Source organism: Betta splendens, chromosome 21 (genome assembly GCF_900634795.4).
Source record: "Betta splendens chromosome 21, fBetSpl5.4, whole genome shotgun sequence".
In the NCBI taxonomy this organism is placed as follows: Eukaryota; Metazoa; Chordata; class Actinopteri; order Anabantiformes; family Osphronemidae; genus Betta; species Betta splendens.
In genome coordinates, this window is record NC_040899.1 from 5,411,877 (window position 1) to 5,438,265 (window position 26,389).

Below are 26,389 nucleotides of genomic sequence, written 5' to 3' on the forward strand. Positions count from 1 at the left end.
ATAAAGCTCCTACAGACAGTGACACCCAAGCAGACAGAGGAATCATTTTCATCTGATACTTAGCAAAGGCTCCCCTTTTAAAAAGATTGCTTTCAGTCAATGACAACCAGTTGTCATTTGACTAAGGCTCCTGGAATGAAATATATTGACGAGTGTTATCAATCACGGCCCACTCTGCCGTCATATTGCTTTGTTGGGAGAGGAGGGATCGGTTTGCATGTGGTCATCAGATCATCTGTTTTAATTACAAAATTAGCATCACTACCTCCTGCGCGCTCGCTGCCTCCATTACATTCACCCCGTGAGAGAAAATCAGTAATGTAGTGTATGGTTTACAGTTGCGGTGCTAATGAGTTCAAGGTGAACTGTATGATGCATGTGACGGCTGTGCGAGTTGCACATCGCTACAGTGCAGAAAATGCCATTAGTTTGGATTTAATTATATTTAAGTACACAGATTTGATAAAACATTATGTTGAGGTCATTTCTTTTTCTTCGCTGGAATGAGTTTTGTTTTGTTAAGGACTCTAAACACAATTTATCATGAAATACCTTCCTGTGTTTGTTCACACTGTGAAGGACATGCTGAGATTGTGAAATTCCTTAACATTGTTTGAACTTGCTTGCTCTCTCCCTCTTTATCTTGGTCCCAGAGGAGAGGCTGTGTGATGGTGAAGATGTCTGGGCCCCGTTTGGCTGATAGCTCTGCTCGGATGAGGCCTCCTGTATCATAATCGAGGAGGAACACCTCTCAGTTGCTTCTGAGGAACGGAACCAACGGTTTCTACTGCTCCCACTTTTGATTTTCCACCTGATTGTCGCACAGTGCGAGGACATTTTTACTGTGTAATCACAATATAGGAGGTTGTCATTTCCTTGTTGTCATCAGTGTGTTGTCATTACAGTTACTGTGTACACAGTAATATTATTACTGTATGCTAATGCATTCTCTTAGAGATAATCTGAGTGGAATGAGAGTACATGATACGCGAGGCTCTAATGCTGCACCATCTTAGCGGCGTATGTGGGAACCGCTCCACATTCTGCCATCACACTTTGTGCATATTTCACATTACTCCAACCTGCGAAAGCTCATCATCACTGAAAGGTTGAATGTCATTTATTACACGTATCACATTTACACCAAGTGACATTGTCTTTTCAAATTGTGTTGATCTCTTCACTTTCAAAGGTCAGCCCCTTCCCTGGCTAAATTCAACCTGACAGAGAATAGTGAGGAGGGGACAGCGGTACACATGCATCACCCCCGCATCAAAGAGCTCCAAATTAATCTATCCAATTAATGAAGAACGAGGCCTAATGTTGATGAGAGATGACAACTCGACTGGTCAGTTGTTTTTTTATAGCTCTGCTGCCGCAATTGTGAATTAACCGCATGAGACAATCAGACAAATACTGTATCTCCATGACATGAGGTTTGTCTAGCACATTGTCTCTTTCTTTCCGTGACGCCGCTGCCACTCAAAGATGATAGAACTTGATATGGATCATTACGGAAATAATGTTTAATCAATTCCCCCCTGTTATTGTAATCTATTTCTGGGTTTGTGTGTTTTGCAGCTACATCAGTGTGCCTCACAATTTCCCAATCGTGCATATTCAAGTATTACTCTGATGCTTAACAGCCGACGCAACTGGAATTAGAACGAGGACATTAGACTTCATTAAAAAGAGAAATCATTATCAGGTTTATCTTTTGAAATGTCTATTAAAATGTGTGTGTCGCTCTTCACTTATCTGTCACCTGGCTCCCATGAGCCTGGCAGACTAATAGAGAGATGGTGAGGGCCAAAGCCCAAGAGAGAGACAGAGACCCATCAAGCTCTTCAGTCAAGCTGGAAGGCTGTCTGTCTGCTCTGCCACTCTCTGTCTCTCTGCTCACGTGTGCCTCACTTACCACTACTATTCCCCTTTATCTAAACGCCCGCAGCCCAATCACACCCTCTTCTGCCCGGCGCCGCCTCCATATCGGAATAGAGAAAATCCAAACAAAACCTACAAGGTAGTTCTATAAGTCAGACAAGGCAATAATCTGTTGCGGTGAAAGAAGTGTTATGTTATGTTCATGAAATGAATTCTATTCAGCCTATGGCTACAATCTAGTCTCTCTCAAGAGCTTCAGCCGACAAAGGCTCCCACAAGAGAACTCGAGAGGAAGATGGATGAAGTTGCCCCTAGACACTCATATCAGGTCAGTATGTGCTTTATCCCCTAATGGTTAAGGTTAGGATTGAGTAGGGGGTGATACTAGAGCTGAGCCTGAGGGCCACTGTTCTGTCTGGAGGAGCAGGAAGTCGCTACCATCCTCCACCGTGGCCCACATTCGGCGGCGCTCGGCCACCAGCGCTAGCTCGGCTAGCAGGTTGTAGCGCCAGGCTAGCCGGATGCGTCCTTCCACCCAGAGACTTTTATTATTAGAAGGGACATAAACAGACTAATTAAATCGCAGCAGTGGAGCCGGGCTGACAGCTGGCGCAGAGAGTGTGACCAAACACATCCCTATCAAAGTGCAGAAGTGGAAGTGCATAGAAGCCGTGACGTGAATGACATTGTGTGTCTGCTGGTGCCGCGCGTTCCGTGGCGTACGGCTACGCGCACGCGGCCCCCGCGTTCGGACCCATCGCAGACTCGTGTTCTTCCTCTGATTGACGACTATCATTTTCCATCAACGGTAACTTTATTCACATACGCTGTCGTCTAATGTCTTATTTATCGCACTGACTCACTGGTGGGATCCAAAACGCTACAAATGCTATCCAGCAGAGCAGTAAACACTCCAGTAATTAGCGCGTAGTCTCCGGGCTGACTCCACTCCGCTCTGCAGCGTGGCCAAGCACAGACCCCATATAGAGAGGAGCCTAGTTATGCATTGATCTCAGAAAATTAGGGCTAACTGCCCCAGATTGCAGCGTCTTGATGTACCTTCTGGATGAGCAATGTACTATACTTGTATTGTTTGTAGAGTAAACAGGATGATTTGGATTTAAAATGAATACGTTGTGAATAATTAATGACTCCCCTTAAAGTGTTATCTCTGTGACCGCGAACGTAAAGCCGGTGATGATGAGAAAATATGGCTTTAACAGGTCAATAATGGTGAGTGCAACAAGAACAGTCTAATCAATGAGGCTGCAACGTTTGCAAACAAGGACTTGAATTATAATGCCAATAATTGATCTCTTCCATTTTTTCCCCTCTCCTTCGCGTGATGTCATTGTTTATTGATTGCTTCCTGCCAGTGAGGGGGATGATGGAAAGTTTCAGAGTTTGTTTTTGCTATGACTTCTGTGCTCCCCTCCCCTTTCCCATCCACCTTCCCCCCCCCTCCTCCCCTCCTTCACCCCCCTCCACCATTTGAAATTTGCAAGCTGTAGCACCAGCTTAACCAAAAAGGATTAAGTCCCATACCCAACTGAGAACACAGATAATGCTCAGTAATTGGTAAAAAATGAAGATGAATGGGACAGCTAGATAAGGACCAATTAGCTGCTGGGAGTGTACAGCTGTGGTCTCCTCACAGAGCGCTCTCAGGGGCCAAGGCCCCCTCTCTCTCGCTCTCACGCGAGCATGCGTGCACGCACACTCACAGGCGCAAAACGCACACGCAAGGCTGCGAGCGCGAGGGTGGGGCGCGCAGAAATTAGCCTGATGACCCTGAGAAGGGAGAACGATGTTTCCTCATCATCTCACCCAGAACCTCTTCAGGTCTCGAGTCTCAGTCAGGCAACACTCCAGGTACCTGTCACCACCCGTTCGGCTTCAGCCTAGCGTGCGGCTCCCCGCTCCCCAGCCTGAACTGAAGCCTGGGATGCGAGACAAAAGGCTTTCACGTTGGGACTAATGTAACTCCTTAAACAGATTAGCTGTGGCGCTACAGGTTTAGAATAAACCAAGCGTGCAGCTAAATCGGCGAGGTATCCGCTGTTCTCGCTGAGGCGCTGTCTGTCGGCAAGTTGTTTGGTCGGCATGTTGTGGTATCATCTGGCTGTTGACAGTGGAATTCCCATATCTAATTACAAACAGGATTTCAGCTCCATTAGACTTGTGTGGTGAGGAGTCAAATGAGTGGCAGGGCAGCACCCAGTGGCCAGAGAGAGACGGCGAGCGGGCGGGCGGGCGGACGACAGAGGCGCAAGTAAGACCGACTAAAAAGGAGAGAGGGAGAAGGAGGAGAGGGGTAAACGCCGCCTTATCTTTTCTTTCCATTCCTTGTCTAAGGGTCTAAGAAACACTTTGTTTTCCTTCCGCAGCTGAAAAAAGCAATTCCTTCTCTTGAAATTGGCAGGTGTTTGTTAGTGGGCCGCTGACAATATTTTCTCTCCCAGTAATGAAGGTTGTGGTTGGGGTCAGTGCACTGGGAGGGAATGGTGGGCTGTTTATCCCCCTCAAGGCCCAGCGCCACACGTGTTTTGCTTGGTCTGTGATCTGTAATTGTGGCATTTCCTGAGAGGCGCGGGAACAATCCACATTGTGCTGTGAGAGGACTCCCTCTGCCCGACTAAAGAGTGAGAGGGAGAATCAAAGAGCGACACCCCCGCACATCTCTCACTCTGGCTCTTTTTTTTCCTCGTTCTCTATCGCTCCATCTCCTCGTCATTTATCCCCCCCCCCCCCCCCCCCACACACACACACACACACACACACTCCTACAACTGCTTCCCTTCACTCCTCTCGTTCAGGCTGTTTGGTTATTTCGGCTGAGCGTCAAACTGGCTGTTTTTTTCCCTCCTTATAATTAATAACATTGATGCAAACAGGAAGGTCTAATTGTGATGAATATTTAATGTGAGGGAGAAACATTAGCCTGTTCAATTTACATCAACACAAAGACAGCGACAGGCAATCCAACAAACAGAACAGAGTGTCCTTCACTGGCTGGCTCTGCTGGGTTTTGCTTTAAGCTCTTCACAATAAAAGATATGCCTCAGACAAACATTGAGATGAGGCACCTGTATTTTAGCCTGGGGAGGATTTCTTTTAATGGCTTTATATTAAATGGCTCTATGTCCTTAGTGGTATTATCAGAAGCATGCTCATTATCATATCAATTTCTATCGTGGCTGGTAACGTAATTTGCGCAAGTAAACACGTCCATTTGTGCGAGTCTTAGATTAAGCTGGATGATTATAAAGCTGCAGTCCATTTCCTCAGAGCAGCTGTGGTCTGCGTCTGTGGAAAACGGCATGAAGTCATACCCCAGTCAGGTCCCAGCAAAGACACGGCCAAATACAGTTCCCCTCCTGCCCACTACACGCTATATCAGTCAAGTGATTTATAAGTTTGGATTGCTATTGGATAATAGGCTGGAGAGCTGGACATATTAGGCATTCACACTCCAGAATGGTTTGTGAAAGCAGGCCAGGGGGAGACACTTTTGGAATGTTAAATAACCACGCTTTCCTTTAAGTCAGTTCATATTTTTGTAAAATTACAAAACGCTTCCATTAAAAATAAACTTGTGAGCGAGAGCCCGGGGCTACACGGAGAAGACAGCACAGTGCTGGCTGCGTTTCACGGCCCCGTGGTGCAGAGCAGGCCATATTTCTCCTGCGTATTATCAGGATGACTCCTGCTGGCCACCCTGTCACAGGAGAGTGCTTGATATAAACAAGAGATTGCTGCGACACCCAGTAATCAATATTAGGATGGTTTCAGTACCAAACATCATTTGTCTCTGCGACCATTGCTTTGACCAAACGAAGCATTAATTCAAATCATAAATCTGAGCTGATTTAAATCCGGGGGAGAGTGTGAGGGAGAAAGAGGCCCCTGTCTGACTGCCTGCCCCTAATGATTTATTTTCTACATTTCTGCGAGCGAGAGATTTGTCCATACTCACTGACAGGTCACCTTCAAACGCCAGTGGCAGACTGTTCATCACCATGCAGACGAGCATCTCATCGCTGCGAGTAAATATTAAAGGAAAAGAATCCAATTGATTGTGGATGGGGCCGAGAGGCGTCACTGCCATATATTTCACTCAGGGAGCTAATGCTGTGGCCCATGCACCCACACATAGAGCTGCTCCCCCCTGCCAGAATTATGATTCTACCGGGAGCCTATGTGGCTGGCTGTGGACTCAAGGTTACAATTTAAATTGTAAAAAGATAAAACAGTTTCTTATTAGCTCCATTGCCACAGCCTTGCTGTTGGTACTCGCATTTATCTTTATTTCCGTGACCTCGCATGCTCGTATTCTTTTTTTACCCACTCCATTCTCTTGGAGTGATGACCTCACACTTTATGCATTTTGCATTGTTAAATCTGCTTAGGAACGCATCCTGTTTTCATCTCACACACCATAAGCTCCGTGGTGTCATGTATTACTGTTGGAATCTATTCCAAGAGTCCAGCCATTTATTGCTGTAAGTGAATCAAAACCCCCATTTAGCAAACCAAAGCTACAGGGATTACATCTGGTCTATAATTTGGAATGGGCTCATGAATTCGCACTAACATACATTATTATTCTCTTTAATAGACTAAGTGGTTCTGTGTGATATTATGAAAATCCTTCTGCATTTTCGGGCTAATGATTAATTGAAATGGCACATGGTGAAAAACCAATGCTCTCACAGCAATTCAATTAGACCTTGTTAAAAGCTGATAGCTTTGGGAAACTGTGTTCACACTTTCGCTTAGTTATTAAGATTATTATTTTTTCTTTCAGCACAAAAGCGTAAGCACTTACTGTAGCAGCAAATGGGATTTAAGTTGCCCAAGTGTTTGTTTATGGTGTGTACGACCTGTACGAAGCCGATGTCACAAGTGTCATCAAGTCTGTAAGATCGTGTATGGCTGCAGGAATCTAAATTTCTTGTATTCATAATATTTGTTTCTAATATTACTAATCATGACCGTAATTAGTATAGAAAAGATTTTTATTCTAAGTATGGATTTAGACGATGGTTCTCACAGTATGTGTTGTAAGTCTTGAGGTGTGCTTGTGTCTATGGCTTGTTTTTCTCTGGCGCGTGAGCTGGACTGCGCTGTTGTTTGTGACAGCGTGTGCCTGTGAAGGGCGTCCTCACCGACGCTGGAGCTGAGGTCTCCGTTCTCCCCGTCGGCCCCGTGGTGGTTGGCGTTGCTGTGGTAGCTGCTCATCGCCTCCAGCTTGATCTTCTTGACCTTCATGGCCTCTGCGATGGCTGCGTTGGCAGCAGCTGCCGCCGCTGCTGTCAGGCCTGGAGAGAGAAGGCAGAACGCTCACAGACTGCTACGTGTTGGCTGGGGCTGAGCCGCTGCACCTGCAAAAGCCTTTCCTGAAAAGTGGCCCCTGCGAAACACTAAAACACAATGAAAGAATTAAAAATAAATAAATAAATAAAACAATGAATAATTTTAAGCTCCTGTGAGTTTTTTATCTTCTGACAGTGGATCTCTTCACACCAGGTTATCCTGAAGCTGGGATGGATCCCTGCGCGTGTGGCAGCACATGATTTTTATGAATGCTTCACCTACTACAACATTCCTTATAACTATGTTGATGCTTTTGTACCATGGAAGATGTAGATGCAGTCACAACAAAAGTGCATAATGCAAACATTTTGTGTGTCCAACATATACACAGACACACACCCACACCCACACACAAACACAGTATAACGGAGGCTTATACAATGTGAAGAAGTGAAAACTGGAGGTGAAAAAGGTACAAACGCAGAACTTAAAAACTTCTTTATGGGGTGGATTTCAAGGATACCTTCTAACTTATTCATCAGATCAAATCACCCTGAATAATGCCCAACTCTGGTATTCAAATTCCTCACATCTATATCCTGTAGTGCTTTATTATGTGAGGGCTCCTCTGAGAGTCAAGGCCAGTGGTACTGCAGAATGGAAAGCTTTAAACACTGGAGCAAGGATTCTGATTTTTTTAATTGCTTGTAAATGGCTTTAAATGTGTCAAAATAAGGAAGATAATAAAATAAAAGCTAAGCATATGAAAAAATACCTAATGTAAGACCTTTTTCCTTCAGTGATCTTTAACTTCTTATCCAACCTGATGAACAATCCTTCTTCAGTATTTACAAGAGCTACTATAGAAATAAAGTCAATTTGCCTCTGCAGATTATGTTACCTGCACAAATATTTGTGCTGTTTATACAGAGCAAATGCGATGCATCCATCGGCAGGCAAGCCACTTCAAACTTTCTGACGGCACGCCAGATATCTTCAAATATTTTAATAGATTCTCCTCAGGCTTAAATACCTACTGACAATCACTCACACTTACGCTCCAACTGTATCTCTGGATATATACTGCCATAGCAATATTTGACACGGTCGCCCACGTTCATCAAAATGGACTCCATATGATTGATAGTAAGTCTGAGATTATGGACGCGCATACGCTGAGCACACTGCAGAGATCATAAAACATTAGTTTGTCATTGTGGTAGTTTTAGGGCTCTGGTGTGTTGAACGTGACTTAAATCTTTATTCATGAGGTCGGTCTCAAACAGCAGGGACAGACAGCGCTAAAGCTCCAGCCCAGGTGTGTCTCAGGAGAGTCCCATGGTTCTTAAAAAAAGAATATGTTCCTACTATATCACTTAAATACAACACAATACATCACCTGGCTTTTTGCAGAGGCTGTTTACACTTGATATGCGGGTTTGCTTTACGTTGGACGCAGAACAAGGCGGCGTCTGCGTTTATCATCACTAAGCTGTCACGTCTCTGTGATGGGACTGAAGAGCAGCTATTAGCCGCGCGTTTGAGTGGCGACACGGGCACGGGGAGCGGTGGAAATCGAACATGTGTCTCCGTAAGACACGCGGAAGCGCGCGAGCACACGCCGACAAGCACACACCTACACGCACACCCAGGATCATACCAGCCCGGGTACCCGCTCCTCTCCTCCCCAGCTGATAGGCAGATGGCGAGAGTCACTCTGAGCCGCTGACATGGAGGTGCATATAATTTAAAGCCTTGTTTGCATCTTAAAATACATCAGTACCATATTGACGTACAGTATACATCATGTCAACGAGGGAACTCTCGTTTGCAATGGGCCCTGGCTGCTGTTCCATATGCATAGGCAGCGTGGATGGGGGGACGGGGGGAGGGGGGGTGCCATTGCCTCATAAGAAGGTGATACTTCTCCACATAATGAATGTGGCCTCTGCCCAGTCTGAAGGTCAGCCTTCATTTGTGTATAATGGGCAAGAGTCAACTGTTTTCCAAATGAGACGTATGCAGAACAGACTGCCGAGTAAATATTGAAATCACCTCTGGGCTGTTTGTGTGATAAATTCCCCCCACAAATCAGGTGCCGCTCAAAGGAGTGCCGCAGCGGTGCCTTCTGATGCTCTCCAACTTGCACTGCAGCCCGGGCGTCTTAAAAATGTATTTTCCTCATTCTCAGTCCAGCAAACTGGACCGAAGCTTAAAAAAAAGAAACAAGTAAATGAGTCCATGCTAGAGGAGGTGACAGCTTTTGATTAAATACGGGTTGCGTAAATAAAGGCTAAGAAATTGATTTATACTATTGTGAAACACATGAAAATGATCACTTTTCCATTTTTCATTTATCATTCTGCCCAAACCTCCACCCTGTGTTTGACTAAGTGACACACTCTATAAATCGAAATCTTTGTTCTGATAATTGTTTCATTTCACCAGATCAATTGTCATATCCATACAACACACACCCCAAGACGATGAATGTAATAAGGAAGTCTGGGAGATGCCTGCACCCAGCAACAAGTCTATTAAGCCACTAGAAGTTTAAACGTCAACAAGACCAGTCCCACTCAGTGCTAATCTGCATTCATTACTATGCAAACAAAACAATCGAGCCTCGTATATTCTTTCAAAGTCACCTTTACATTCAGACACTTCCTCATATAGACACACGGGCAAGTCAGAATCCTCCCGAGCACAAAACAAACAGCGCATCCCGGCCGCATGTAGAGAGCCACACCAGTCAGGCAACAGAAAAGGGAACATTTCAACATTTAGAGAATAGCATGGCACTGTCACATGGGGAGCACAAAACAGCAAATAACAGAGACAAGGTCTGATGGTAGCCCTTGGAGCAGCTGTCATATTAAATAATAATGAAGGATCTATTAATATGCAAAGGAAGCAGCAGCCGACTGGCTTAACGCTGTCATGCCTCTGCATATTGTCAGGATCTTCATCATTAATTAACATGCTAGCTGCCCCATACCTGCGCCAATGTCAGAACATTCCTACAACAAACACCCCAATGCCTGTGCCCTCCGCAACCAACTCGTATAATTAAATTAAAATCAGATTAACTTCACATCAGTGCACAAAAGACTGACTTTTACGACTTTCTCTAGCAGTGATTTAGGGAAAAAAAGCAAACTAGCAGAGCTTATCTGCTGTGTTTCTGTGCTGTCTCTGTTAGGAACTGCACCACGGGCAACAATGAAAACACACTTTATTTATCGGGGAAGCAGGATAAGCAGAGAGGAGACACTCCATGTCAATGAGCATGGCTGCCTAATTTTATGCATGGACTGGCGGCGGCGCGGCAGCCACAAACCGGGGTTGGGAACAACGCGACTCTTAGGTACACCACTTGAACTGTGCTACACATCATGACAAATTTAGTATCAATTACAGAGCGTGCTAACCTTATGACAAGCAGTGGACTGAAAGAGGGGGGGTGACAGCACAAAGAACTGACACTAAATTACCTGCTGCATGCTGGATCTATTTTAAAGCAGCCTGAAGTGGTGCTGGATTAGATGATCCACTTTAGAAGCTGATGAAGCTAATTGTATGTTAAAAGAACATAAACATTACAATATGTCTGCACCTACAATTATCCACACATACAGAGGAGGAGAGGAGAGCCAGCCAGCATTACAAGACATTGTTCTTATCAGTAAAGTACTGGATGCTGGTGACATTCATTTCTCTAATGGTTAATGCAGTCCTCGTGCATTCAAAAGGTTGAAGCCATATCCAGGACCTAAATGAATTATATTGAAGCTGCTGCTTAAGTAGTGGCCAGAGTGTGAGTGGAGGCCCTCTCCACTTTAAAGGAGATGTCATCTCAGTGTGGTGTCAGTCCACAGCAAATAATCCGATTTGGAGGCCAATCTGCCTGTAATGCATCAGCAACTGGAAAAGCTCCAGCGTAACCCCTCCCCCAGGGGCCCCAACAGGAGCCCGCACACATACGCACACGCATGTGCGTTCACACACGCGTGTGTGCGAGGGTATTTCCTTAAACGGAACCCTACAGTAAGCATATTAAGACATCCTTCTCTAAATGGAGCCCGTGTCAAGGGCAAAGATACATATGTTAACAATGTGTTTCACGTGGGCTCTCTGCTTCTCTTACAGTGTGAAGACGAGGCCTTTTCACCGATTTGCTGGACGTGGCCATTGGTTCTAATCTAGCATGATTTCAGTCTAATGCCTGTGTCTAATTAAAAACACATTCGCTGAACATGGTTTGCATTAAAAGGTAAATTCCTTAACCAGATTTACAGCCTTGAATACAAGGAGGTGAGCTCTTCTGCCAAATCTAAGCTTGAGCCAACCATTCCTAAGTGACAGAAAGCGAACGTTAAGGCTTTATGGGGTGACCCCCCCTCCCTCCCCTCTCCCTCTAACCCCCCTCCTCTCTGTAGCCTAAATTACAGTGGCTTTTTATGCGGAGACTTGTTGAAGCCTCGGAAGAAGCCGTCGGCCCGTCTTCCATCTGTGTGTGCAGCCGCTAACTCATGTGAAAAATGAACTAATGTGACATGACATGATAGTGTAACTATTTAAGACAGTTTCTCAGTGTCGGCGTTTTATCATCAATCAGAACATTTGGACACGACAGGAAGATCAATTAGTCGCCTACTTAGATGCTAACTTATGTGTGGTCAATTATGGTTATTATTAATCTGTCAAAATCTGAAACTTCCTTGACGTTTAACACTTAATACCATCATCAAAACAATAAATGGTTTAATTATAACCCAGAAATTAATGGAAAAGTTTTGTCTCACCACAGTTAGGAAGCTTAAGGCAGTTACAACAAGACCAAAAAACCTCAATTACTTTATCTCTGCCCTCTGAATACCCTGACTAAATGTCAAGATCATAGAGTCCCTCTGGGCTTAAAGGGGATGATATCAAAAGGCTTTTCTGTTGCTTTATGTTCCACTAAATAACACGGGTCTTTCTCATCATTGTCCTTCTCTGTGTTCACTTCAGCCTTTAAGTTCGCCTTCTGTACTACAGCCCAGATAGCCGGTGACCTCAGCCTATTCCCAGAGTTCAAAGCACCAGCCTGTGAGCCACCATTGTACTGAATCACAAGGATGGCCCGACTTGTGTTTAATACGGAATTTTAAACCGGCGACTGATGCTGCTGTGCTGAAGATAAAATAAAAAAATCTTGCTGATTGTTTATTACAAGATGGAGGAAATAGTGTAGAAAGATAATCACATGTGGTGAACCCAGATCACAGTAAATACGTGGCTGAAAACCATGTGTACTGTACGCCGAGCGAGCATTCAAAGAGGTCCTGACAGTACAATATCATTAAAGACATATCGAGAGGAAGAGCAAAATATGCAAATCAGAGCACTTACAGCCAACATCAAAGCAACCACAATGAAGCAAGTCACAAATAGAACAAAAGCATTAGTCGCAATAAGACTTGGCCCGCGGGGAAGTTAGGGCACAAACGGTTGTTGTTGATTCTTGTGGCGATAAGCTTGCTTTAGCATCACCACTGCCTATGTACATATACCAGTGGAGTGGATTTAATCGCACTAATTAGAATGCACTCAAGGCAAAATGCAACATCTACTGGAATAATCTGAGAGAAAAGATCTCCTCTCCAATTTATTCTCCCCCTCTTAGTTTCCGGGGGTTGAGCAGAAGATCTGTTTTTGGTAAACGAGCGAGCGGCTGGTGTCTGGTGGTTGGGTGCATGTGTCACTTTGGACTGGTTGCCATTTCGAGGACAAGCTGCGGGGAGGCCACTCATAGGGAGGCGTGTGTGTGTGTGTGTGTGTGTGTGTGTGTGTGTGTGTGTGTGTGTGACAATAAAAGAAGGCGATAGCAGGAGCCCAGACAGGGAGAATTAGAGCCCTAGCAACAGCAAAGCGTTACAGACTGAGACCAGGCCGTACCTGTGGGTGGCATCATGCCAGGGGACATGAGGCCGGGGACCGAGTGGGGCATTATGTGGGGGTTCTCTGGTGATGTCACGCTCTGGGTCCTCTTCGGGGGCCGTCCGGGTCTGGAGCTGAAACACAGAGCAGAGGAGGAGGCCGTGGATGAGAGGCCAGCGGTGGGAGGGGGAGCGGAGTGGGCGGTGGGGTGTTAGCATTTGGAGCGCTCCAGAATGCAATTCCATTCCATAGAGCTAACATGTACTGTAAATAAATTTCTTTTCAAGGACAGTTGCTTTCTGCAGCTCAACATAATAGACTTCCATAACTAATTAGATTACACGGTGAATTCATTTCCTTTATTGAAGATCAACCACTTTTTGATGCATAATTCATAACCCGTACCTCGTTACCTGTTCCTCCGTATTAATATCCCCACACTATTTGAATTGCCTCGTTTGCATATGCTAAAATCCAGTGCGCGGCCCTCGGCCTGGAAATTACATGTTAACTTGTTATAATTATTGCAGTCAGGCCACTATTGATTTATGAGACTTTTAAAAACCAAATATGTGTAGTTCTGGTAATGAATGATATTTTAAGGTTCTTCAGGAAATTAAAAGGCAATGGCTGCCTTAGGAAATGTTCTGCTTGCTTGATTTAATGCGTGCCTTAGCTGGAAGGTGGTGTGACAGAGTGATTCAGACCTGTTGGACGGTTCTGATGGGGGAGTTTTATTACACCAAACGAGGGGCACAGATCCAGCCGTGATAAATGACTGTGCCACCTTACTGTGGAGGAGAAAAGGCCTTCAAAGCAGATACACCCCTGACTTTCCACACATCTTACTCATTCGCTTATTAATACAGCTTCGAGTTGCAATCAATACCTACTTTGCTGGCTTATAGTTACAAAGAAAAGCCTACAGGGTGAGAAAAAAATGCAACGAGCACATAACAAGGGGGCCAACATCATACGGCGCTTTATTCTTCATGAACAAGGGGCTGCATGTCTCAGCTGGAGATGAATTATGGCGACTTGACACAGGTGACATATTGGCTTCATACATTATTTCACATACAATAGTCCATTTCAAGCTTTGCCAGGACACTCACAGGAAGTTCTCTCCTACAGTAAATGGAGCGAGTTTTATCCATCTTTTACTGTAACTATGAAAGGTGGATGTAAAGGGCCAGAGGGCTAATCTGGACAGAATGGTTACGTATTGTTCTGTTAATAAGGAGTGTGTGCCAGCATTAATACACAGTTACGTCCCCGTCAGGTTGACTGTACAGTGTGATGTAGATCCTGGAAACAATAATAAGTAGAAATGGAGTGAATAGATGACACTGTTGCCATGATACTGTATACTGTATTACAAAAGGAGACATTAATAATTTATTTTACTTTTAACAATGGCTTCGCTGCATGTTGTCACGGCGTACAGGTGAAGTTCAATTCGTATCCTGCAACACAATCACAGGCTCATGAGCTTTGAAGTTTACAAGCTGTTTAGAACCAATTAAGTTCACAATTAAATTAATACCAGCTCGCTGATGAGCTCAACCAGTGCAGTGCATGTGTTTTACGTTCGGGTTACAGTACTACACGTTTTACTGTACCTCCCAAAGGCCGAATCCACAGAGTAATGCGGCGTTTTACTTCGAATACAACACGGGCTTAGTGGCTGGAATTTATTCAGTCGTGTCTTGTGAGGTTTATTTACCTCGGTCCTGCTAATAGAGTGCACTCGCTATGTCTATCTGAATGTGCTGACTCTCTCGTATAGCGGCTCCGGAGGTTTTAGGACTAAAAGCAGACCTTCAGGAGTGAAAACACACGAGCGATAGAAAGCGGCGGCGAGTGGCAGCATGTTAGAGGAGGGCAGCGAGAAAAAAGGGAGGAGGAGAGAAGGGAGCAGAAAGAGAAATAAGTGCCCGCTCAACCCAGCAACGTCTGGAAATGTAATTCCTATTTCTATAGAAGCACCTCTTTGATCTTATGAGAGAGAGAGATCGCAGACAGTTTTGCTGTCATCACTTTCACTTGTACTCTGGCTGAATTATTTATGAAAGACCTGAATAGAGGGTATGTGATGGGTAAAAGGCTTTTTACCAACAATACTAAAAGCAAAAAGGCCGTCGAATGGGCAAAAAAATGTCACATCAACCTTAGATCATGTCAAAGGATGAGAACCCAGGTACAAAGACCCAGTTAGGTAAAGGTAATGTTTAGAGAACCTGCCCGTGTGTTTAAAGGGATAGTATTTCAGCTCCTCGCTGCACACAAATAACACTGGCCAGCCATGAAAGCAATACGGCAACTAGAAAAGAGCTTTGAACTGAGGAACCTCCAAGCTGCAGGAAAGCCTCTCAGAAATTAATGTTATTGTTTCCTTTCCTTACGACTGAGCAGGTGCCTGGATTTACAGAAAAGACGCGCGCTTTGTTATGCAGGAAGGGCAGAGACGATTTTCCTCTTTAATTTAATGTTCTCAAAGCCGCGCGGCCCATGTACAGTCGTGAGGTGATATATACGTACGGATATGAGGCACGCATGCTAAAAACCCGAACGGCGCTGCCGCGGTCAGAGCCATCCAGGCTAATAAGCTGGGTCCAGAGAGGAACTCAACCTGGCCTCAAACAAAAGAGCCGGGCTATTTATCAAGCAGCAGATGCTGATTCCCTAAATAGCCTGGCACAGAAACTGCTCCAAACTAGGCCATTATTGAAGAAAAAAGACAGCACAACTGGATTTATGATTGGAATTTTGGTACGTCTCATTTCTTGCCACTGTTGTCTTTGCTAATCTGTCTTCCCTCTTCATTTTCTCTCCTCTACTTTAAAACGTGTCAGAAAATCAAAACCTGCAGGTTTTAAACTTGGACTTATTTGGACAATATTATTTCTGTATTGGACGTCGCTTACGAACGTTTTTACTCTGCTTTATTTATATTTATACTAAAGATATTCAGAGCTCTAATATCTCTGGCTTCAATTAAGGAAACAAAACAGACCCCACCAGCTCTGGACCGGGGCCACAAATATGTTACACATCTATTCTCTCTCTCTTGTTTTTCTGTCATGGTGAAAAGAAAATAGTGGTGAACTTTCCCTGAACCACACTTCCTTTAATGGCCCGGCCGTGTGTTGACCCAGCAGAGTCGGCTGGAACCTGATACTATCCAACACACTACGCTGCACAGGCAATCAGATTACATGGGGCCCAACAATACACTCCACACGAGTCCAATTTCAGTGCTACAATGAAATAAAAGCACAATAATTAAATTCACGTTCTCACCCCATTTACAGGAAGCCAACACAAGGTGATAGATATAATAATAGGTATAATATCATGCAAGATATCGGCACGGTTTTTGATCTCATGGCAAAATTCTGACATCTCCCCATCAGACGCTTTCTGTCCACGGAAGCAGTGACTGATATCTTATTACCCAGAACGCCGTTAATGCAGTGATTATGATCTGTTATAAATCAATTGAAACCACAAATGTAATGTTTAGCCCAAGTGAGCGCACTCCCTTAGTGGATTCAGTTACACACAAAAATCATCTGCTCCTCCCGTCGTTGGATATCTTTAGGAATTCAACCTGATTATGTCAATAGTGAGTCCAGTTTGCAGAGAAAGAGCATAATATTATTTCCTGGTGGTTATGATTGAGCCATTAACCTTTTATCTCGGTCTTTTGTTTGACGTTTCTAAAAGGTAAGGATGGAGATATTTATTCCATTTCCGCTCAGTCGGCCAAAACAAGCGAGAGAATCATTCCGTCTGGGGCCTGTGTAAACAAAACGCCTCTCCAGGTCTCTGCCAATCAGGCCTTATAAAATATTAACCCAATGTCATTGCCCTTTTAAAATCTCTCACCTAGAATTCCCTAATTGTTCCTTTTCTTTATCTCTCCAGTGCAGAGAGTAAATAAATTAACAAAATAGCTTTTATCGCCCTGAGTAACCTTTTAACTGAAGGATTATCTGGGGTTTATTTTTCATTTCTTTCACAGCGATAGCAGAGCATGCCCCATTGATTGGTTTGCTGGGGTGGTGACCAGCCATGAAAACAAGGTCTTATTGATAAAACAAAGCAGCTCCTTACCTTTTAAGTGCCAGGTCAGGCAGAAATCCAGAGGCCTCAGACCATACGCTGACTTTATGCTGGTTGGGTTTTTTTGTTTTATTGTGTTGCAATCAAGGGGTTTAACAATATGAACGCAGCTCCCCTCAGGGGTTAACTGTGTTTGTCAAAAGACATGGATAACATGGCTGCGGTGCATTACTGCCAGTTTAAAATGACCACGAGCAAGATAGCAACACTGGCTGCAAGGAAAAGATCGCGTTAACGGGTATTAAAACATCGGACGCTGTTTGTTTGCTTCATGTTAAAGCTAGAGTGTAAAAAACTGAATTTCAACTATGGGTCAGAATAAAAATTATTATTAGCTAGTTTAAGTGTGATTTTATATGTCAACCTTAACTGTGCACCAGGAGATTCAAAAAAGTTAGAGAACATGGAACCAAGAGTATTTTGTTAATTTTCCGCAGGTTTATAATTTTCTAAAGGTCAGCTATGGAGATGATTATACATCAGCTACAGTAAAAATCAGAGGTATTCTTCAGTCTATGAATCAAAAGTTTAAGAAATTAGCTTAAAGAATAATTGTCTAATTAATTATTGACTTAATGCCTGTTTGTTGTAGTAATAACAAGTGATTATTCTAGTATTTCCTTAACTAAATAAAATCCCTGAAACAGACAGCAACATGTGTCGCCTTCACCCTACAGGAAGATGATTTATATTTCCTGCTGACCTTGGCAGTCTATTGGCCGCGATGATTCACTCATCCATCTTTTTCATGCATCCATCTATCCTCACCCTCATCTTGTATCTCTATTTGCATTGAACCTATTCTTGGATTATCTCAATCAGCTTCCCCCTTGCACCTGCCAAACACCGCCTCGCACAGGTAGCCACATCACACTTATCTGATCTAGATAGGCGGATTACAGTGAGTTTGCGAGCGAGCAGAGAAGGAAAAAAAACACACACTTTTATTTATTAGGGGTAGGAACAGCTGCATCCGCTTGCAAACTGTGAACCTTTGTTACGGAACAATATATCACAGATCAAATGGTGTGAAATCAAAGCCGGGGGAGAGGGGGGGAGAGTTAGCATCAATCCCACTAAACCCCCTTTTAAAGTGCTGTCTGTGCTCTGATCCCAGTGTGGACTCGTGCAGAGTTGAGATCAGTAATAGTTGGGAGAGTGGGTGCCTTCATGGTTGCCTACTGTATGTCTGGGCTTAGTCCTGATTAGACCCACACAGGCTGAGACAATCGCAGCAACTAAAAGGGAGGAACTTGGAGCCGGTCACACTCCTTCTGTCCTCACGTCGCAGCCTGGATTTAGGAGGAAACCACTGTAACAGTAGCTAAAAAGTGCTTCCTGTTGTAATCACACTTTATTAGAGCAGTTTGAAGGTCCTCAGCTGTGAAATGGAATCTAAGAAAGATCTAAAACATGATAAATTGCTGATTATTCTCATGCATCATTAATGTTAAAAGCTGATTTCATAATTGTATATCCCATAACTACAGAGTCTAAGATTGTTTAGTATCACATCAACAGACTCTGATAATGAGTAAGCAGACTTCCTACATCACGGGAACTGATGAGGAAAGCCTAATTGGTTGACTTTTCCATGCCTAATGGATGATTCTCTTAATTAAAAAGATACTGTACCAAATGTTAGAAATCAGATAGTGCTTAAAGTAAACGCAGTTAATCAAATGTATGAGAATGAGCAGTTCCAGGAAAGCCTAAATGAGATTGCTAGATATGATTTTGCTCCAATATTTATTAATTGCAAGTGCCTTTGGTTAACAAAACAGAACAGGTCTTATCTTCAAACTGCGAGGAAATTTCATCTAACCACTCTCACTGATCTCTCTTTTTCATGAACTGCGATGCATATGAAACAAGTCTTCAAAACAAGGCTTTAAAAACTTACCCAGTCAGGGTGCCTTTGAGGATATTTAATTAAAATCTAATCCTGCATTCATTAAGGCTCACATAAATTAAGCTGTCATTCATAAGATTTATGGATTCTCATTTGCATATTGCATACAATTCATCAATTACTCAAGTATGAAAGGAGCGCATTTCCCTTGGAGCTGCCTGCTAGCCTGCCAACATTTGAAATGAGAGAAAGAGCACGACTGTCAGGCATTCACTGCAAACTTTTCCCCACAATGTCTGTGCACTGATTAATCTCATTTTCTAGGCATCCCATACAAGATTGTACACAGTCCAGCTGCACTTTTCAATTATTTCTCCTGTCCTCTCAACTAACTTTGAAAGCAGAACGGGCTAAATGTGGACTGGGGGCTACTTTAGTCTTTATGTATATAACATGTCTTTTTGCCAGGGTAATCATAAATTAGAGAGAGGGGTTTTAGAGATCCTAATGGAAAGGAAATGTAGTAATTTTATTGCAAATCCCATCAGGCAAATATTCTGCATGCTATAATAGCATATTTCCTGTCACATTTAGAGAGGAATACATCCAGCAGGCATACTGACAGAGGGTGAAAAGATAGAGGGGGAGGGTGGATGGACGGGAGAGAGGCAATGCCAGACAGAAAACAAAAGAGGGGGGGGGGGAATCTTAGTGCTAAACACATAAAAACTCCCTTTTTGGACGTGACGCTATGGGAAACACAGTATGGAGTAAGTGCTTAAACCAAGCGGAGCGTGAACGCATCTAAGATAAAAGGTCAGGCTAAAACAAACAGACCACTTGCGAGGACGAATGGAATTAATTGACTCATTAATATGCATGGCTAATAAAGCTCGAAATCCTAAAACAAAAATCATTGTCAACCATTCCCTTTTAATGGCTCTTATTTTCAGCTTGAGAAGAGCTAGTCTACAGGGTGTATCAATCTTAGGAGGGGTGGAGTTCCTCCACCAAACAGGCTTGGGGTAACCTCGGTGTTGTATGCTCATGTCCTCCCCAGCAGACAAAGGCAGAGTTGTTCTGCTGGAGGGATTAATTGAGAATTAATCCCAGTTTCTGGCAGAGGAAAAGACTGGCAGTTAGAAGTGAAAGTCATCCTGAAGGGTAGTTAATTGGTTCCCCATAGCAAAAGCTTTGGAGAACAGAAATCAAGCTGCATTTTCATTAATCCTCCCCATTGTTTTGTGAAATTGTTGTGGAGAGTGACTTCAGATAGAGTCAATAGTTAAGGCTTTTAATTTGCTTTTAATTCTGCCAGTGGGGTGACAATTAACAAACCCCAAAGAACAATAGCTGTGAAAATTATGCGTTCGATTGACTCTAAATGACTCTGGAATCAAAAACCGATAAGCAATTAATATACTGTACTCTACAAATGCTAAGTACCTCCAACGTGCCTGATGCGCTCCACCTCGCTCCCCCCACACATACGTCGCTCTCTCACCGCTGAAGCTTTTGAACTTTGGGAATAGCACCACCAGATTGTCGGATGTGATTAATTTCAGGTCTAAATGGACACAACAGACAGCGAGGGTGATGTAATCATAACACAAGGAGGCTCTGTGACTAACAGCCGAGTTGGAGGAGGAAGAGCAAGCGGGGAGAAAGAAAGGAAGACAGCAGCGGCTCACAAACACACTGCGAGTTCAAGCTAAACAGGAAGACCGTGGTGATTAGCATTAATTGCACTGAGGATTGGAATCCTGTGTGAAACATTAAACAAAAATTATCTACTGTTTATTCGCTTTTTTTCCCGTAATTTTCCTTTTTTTCAATAATTAATGAAAAGTAAATACTTGGAGGAGTCCAAAATGATCTGGGGAGGAACAGAAATGTTTACATAATCAGGAAAAATGTTGCTGTCGTCTCCCGCTCCCTCTCTGTATACATGGAAAGGTTAGGGCTGGGGCCTGTTCCTCGCTGCTTCCCCATCACAAGTAACAGTGTCTGTTCCCTCGAGTGCCGACTGCTGCGAGAGTGTTTGCATATTTAGACACAAGCAGCCCTGTTTATGCAGCTCCACTCTCGGCTGCTCGAGTTCACTCCAACACGAGCCCTGATCAATTTGGCCAGCTGTGCTTTAAATGCTGTTTACAACAATAACATCGCCGCTAACAGAGCAGAGCTTAGCGTGCACGCACACACACTTCCCAGATAGAGAAATAAAAAGAGAGCGGGCGAGCGAGCGAGAGAGAGAGAACGAGAGCAACTTCAGAGGGAGCCCCCAGCCTGAACATTCCCAGACGAGCATTTGTACTCAGTTAAAGACGAATCAAAGCCCGACTCCTCTGCAAGACACGGAAGGATTGGATTCCATCTGTGTACATCTCTGTGATCATTCCGGAAGAATCTGCAGAAGCAAGAGAGGGAATAACGAGAACTCCAGCTAGAGTCCCACCCTGAAGTGGGCCAAATTAAAGGTGGCACGTACTAGTTACAGGCTTGATTCCCGGTGAGTGACTGGCATTGAACACAAAATATAATGTCAGACTCGCTAAAATCCTCACACGCGGCTCATGACAACTGCTTTTGACAAGCTGCCGCGCGCTTCACAAATAGCTCTGTTTGGGTGAGACAGTGCATTCCCCGAGACTTAGATGTCTCTTAAAAGCTTCATAAGAGGTTGAAAAACTCCATTTAAGCCTGGCAGGAGAGCAAATAGGCCTACTCAGCAGATAGCAGTGGAGCTGCTGGTGTCCTCTCGCTTGATGATATAATTCTTAATGTACAACCTGACTAGACATAAATCTTACCCAAGCATCGCCTCACCTGAATTCGTTTCTCTCGCTTCTCTCTCTCTCTCCCCCATGATGAATTGTTTGCTACATCTCGGAGACTAAAACCCTTCAACCTCTTCAAACCCGGGTTTCTAATAACGTGTAGGTGCTGGGGAGAGGTGACAGCATGATGAATATCACAACAGACAGCTCCAATATGGGACAATTTTACCAGATCGATATCTCACTGCAATATCAGAGAAAAGGAGCTGATATTAGTCTACACAGTGTATTACAGATGGGGTACATTTCTTCTCTCTGCACTCCCAGTGAACCTAGGCTATATTTCATCCGTGTCGGCAATGGTTTACACACTCACCAACGCTCTGGAAACTAATCATAGCATGGTAGCCACGCCAGATGCATCTGCTTAAAATTATCCATATGTGTGACGCGTCCATAGCCCCCGTGTTCAACGCGGCGACGGACTTGCAAATAAACTGTGAATCACATTAGAGGATGTTACAGGCCATTATTTCTAGTGTGAACAAATGTTTTGTCACATTCTAATAGAGAGATCTCGGGCATCTTGTGGGAGATGCAGCTTTTTAGAGACACACTGATGCAAAAAGATGTTTGTAGTTATCGTACCAGAAGTGTGACTAAACGCAGAATATTTAATATAAATGTAATTAATTGAATGAAAAAACAGTGACAGATTCTTTTTGTAGAAACACTGAGTTTAAATAAATGCATTTTTTAGTCGAATAACATAAGATGCACCTGTGTGAGCATGTGTTACTGGAGGACTCATTTGCAGTAAATTATGGTTTAGGCGACTCATCACAGTACAAACATTTGTTGAGCCCTAGATGAATAAATCAATCAGAAACACCCGCTGACAAATTAACTGACACCGTCCTCATTGTCAGGCTCCATGCTAAACACTGTGGTCAAGTCATGTGCGCCTCAAGAAATAGAATGAGACACCTTTTCCTTCCACGGGGAGACAGATGCATATAGAAAGAGAGCGAGAGCGAGAGAGAGGCACTGACAGTGAGACTAAAGGAGGGAGTGCAGACGCTGCTAACGCTTAATATCGTCCCTCTCCAGGGGGCCAGGGCTGAGGGCCCCTCTGCTGTCAGCTGCAATAGGACCAGGCTTTTTGTGAGTGCCCAAGGTTCGTTAAGGGCTATTAATGGAACACAGTTTCCCTTGTGCGCGGAACTTGTCAGTGTTTCATTAGAGACTGATAAACATATAATACATAAGTGTCAAACAGTGTGTGTGTGTGTGTGTGTGTGTGTGTGTGTGTGTGTGTGTGTGTGTGTGTGTACTGTGATGCAAAGGCAGGAGGGGCAAAGGATTTTGGAATTGCAGTGGAACAGTCGTTCTCATGCTCTGCACTGACAATATTAATGATTTCATAAGGAGGCGGGACTGCTGGGGACACACCAGGGCCCACGGAGAGGGGACATCTCTAACTAGGGTGCAACGTTGCAAACACTGCACTGCATTATAGTCTTGAATGGTGATCTAAGCAAAGCAAAGTGTTCTCGGGTCGATACGCAGCCGAGATAAGACGCGCCGGCATATCTCTGTTGTTCTCCTCGGCAGCCTGGGTCCAAAAGTACAAGAAAAAGAAATACATCATATGCAATTAAAGTTCTTTTTTCACCACTACTGAACAAATCAGCCCACAGCTGGGACTCTGGGTCTGGTTCACAAAGTCCTTTTGATCATTTTGTGGCAGTGAGAGAGTTTGGAGTCCCATGGAGTATGGGACCAAGCTGATCTTATTATGATAATTGGAATACATCAACTTCAGATAGCACTAATGGAATGAGATTCCAGTGATCAAGAGCACATATTCGACTGTAGAAGCAAGTTCGCTCTTTTAGAAGGAGGCATTATGCAATTCTCCGCTCGTGTTCCCAGTAGGCAGCTACTAAGACTGCCAGCACAGCCTGGAGTGTGCTTTTAGCCTTGGTGATACACTCCGCCAGGTTTAGCGCCGGAGAGAAGTATTACTGTGGCCAAGTTACGTCTCTTTCCCCATGACTGAGTAATTGGTTACCATGACCGTTAATCAGTTAATCTCCTCTTTTTACCCCTTCTCCTCAACGGAGAAATATCAGAGGTTCAATAATTAAAAACGTGTCAGGTGAAAGTCCAACGCGCTTCCTCACACTGTATGTTCTCACATTCCCTGCTTTGTTCATCTTATTAACCTCCTCTCCGCTCGCCGCGCCTTTAAATGAAATCTTTAGCCCCTTACATGTGAAATTAAAACTGCCCTCCCTTGAGCGCTTTTAATTATTCTTCTTCAGGAGAAACTTCCACTTCCACTTTTGTCAGGGCGGCCTTCTTTCTTCCCAGCCGCCCTTTGCTCACTCCCACTCGCTGCCCAGGTCTGTCATGCTTCACTCCTCCCTCCAGCCCGTTGTTCCCCTTTTTTTCCCTTTCTCTTCTTCTGCGGGTCTGTTTAATTCTCACCTTGCTCTGCCCTTGTCATCAAGCCGTTGAAGCACAAAGCCAGGAGCAAGGGAGTGTTTACTCATTTCCCCACTACATTACCCCTCCTATTAATCACTGCATGGAAACTTCTGGACACTGAAACATCTCTGCAGTCTCGGCCCCAGCTGCCCCCTGTGTTAACAGGGCCAACTTTAAATAACACTGTGAAAAAATTATCTTGCCTTATTTTGAAGTCACAAACAGAGCAGCAGCCCACTGTATGCAACTAGTCACGAGTAACTTCTTTAAAAAGTATAATTATTAATTGAAGGGTTCAATGTGTCAAATAGTTAAAAATTCTATGTGCATTTATAGAAGACAAACCTAATAATGACTGTTGATGAATGCAAAGTAAACATGGGCAGGTTGACATTGAAATGCATGATACATGACGCACATGCGACCGGCCAGAGGTTAGTGTCACTAATTAATCAAATTTAATTGCATGTAAATTGTATTTTAAATGTAGATGAGGAAAAACAAAAAGGTGGTTTTGAGGAGAACGCTTCCTCCTGTTACTCTCTCGGTTGCTGAGATCAGAGTCGGAAAATTAACAGTTTGTAAAAGTAAGCTGTGTCTCCAGCTGCTGTTGATGAAGGTAATCCTTCCATTGGTTCTACTCCTGCATGCCTGTGAAAAGCAGGACATTTATATTTATAAAGAGAGATTCTGATTTCGCCTCGCTCCTCTGTGTCCGTGCCGCCCCGTGACTGAGGCGAAGCTGCTGCAAAGGATTCTTATGAAATTCAATTAACACACTGACAGCCTTCCTTTTCTCTCCTGCCCTAATTCCCACATTCCTGCTGAAATGACTGCATTCCCAGCGATTATGCTAACCGCTTGGAGTGCACCATAAATTCACAGGTCTGGGAAAGGCTGTAATGAGAGCTCCTTAAATATGGGAAGGAGACGTTTGAGAAGATGGATTGCCGTGGGCTAGCGGTCGACCGGCAGTGGGCAGAGGAAACTTGTTTGTGGAACACATGCTACTAGCTGCTCTAGCTGCTTCTAATGAGGCTATGGACATAAGCAACATTAACATTAATGATTGAACCCCTCCTTCGCCTGCTTTCTCTTCATGTTTTTTTTCCTTACTTGCCACAGCCCCCTGTCCTTTTGCAATTATTGTTTTACTGAATAGCCCACGGCGGCGGGCTGCATGTGTGTCAGCTATATATGGGAAGGAGAAAGAACCCAAAATATTTGAAATTCAAATAAATGAGTAATGTAAATAGTTTTGAGAGAGTTTACCCAGTGAACAATGGCCCCTTATGAGACACAAGTGCGACAGAGGGAGAGAGAACAGGACTGCTGGTGTGGAGATGGGAGCGGTGGGGGTTGGAGGGATGATCCAACACAATGTGGCCCTTCTCCTAAAGCAACTTGTTATCAGGCGCTACGCAGAGCCCCCCATTCAAATCTGCATTTAAATACATTTCAGTCCACTCACTCATTTGCATTCATTTCTCCCATTATATTTGAAAATGGCCAAATGTCTAGCCAGCACAATGTGAGAGCCTATCACCGGCCAGGGGAAGCCCACACCTGATGCCAATTTAGGCTGCTTGGATCTATTCATTGCCATGGCCTGATCTGACAACTCCAGCTCTTCCCCATCCAGGAGACTTTTCAATTGGATCTGCTTGTGGTGACAAAATTGTTTTGCTCATTGAATTTTTTTTCCCGTCTTCTGTACCGCCCCCCCCCCTTTTCTAACTCGCTCTCCCTCTCTCATCGTCACTGTGAGTTTGGGTGTCTGTTTGGGAGCCATGGGAAAAGGAGAGGCAAATGATTCTCAGTGGCTTCTGATTTCCACTATTTGTTCAGCATTAGGCCCACTTATCTCTGAAAGAAAAAGCAACATGTGGAGAGAAAGTGACAGGCAGAAACTCAGCCTCACTAACAGGCCTATTGTGCGCTGAAGATCTGCATTCAAACATGAGGGGCCCTCAAACTCTCTCTCTCTCTGCCTCGCTCGCTCCCTCTCTCCTTC

The 26,389-nt window shown here is 44.1% G+C and overlaps 1 protein-coding gene across 5 annotated transcripts in view; it reads right to left on the reverse strand.

Annotated features, from left to right (window-relative positions):
• The window catches only part of dachd (dachshund d), a 102,978-nt gene that overhangs the window by 26,725 nt on the left and 49,864 nt on the right, over positions 1–26,389 (reverse strand). For all 5 annotated transcript variants that reach the window (XM_055504990.1, XM_055504991.1, XM_055504989.1 and 2 more), the window contains 2 exons: positions 13,141–13,256; positions 7,053–7,205 (listed from right to left, as the gene is read on the reverse strand). In XM_055504990.1, the coding sequence (XP_055360965.1) occupies positions 7,053–7,205; positions 13,141–13,256 (269 nt within the window). The remainder of the gene's footprint in view (positions 1–7,052; positions 7,206–13,140; positions 13,257–26,389) is intronic.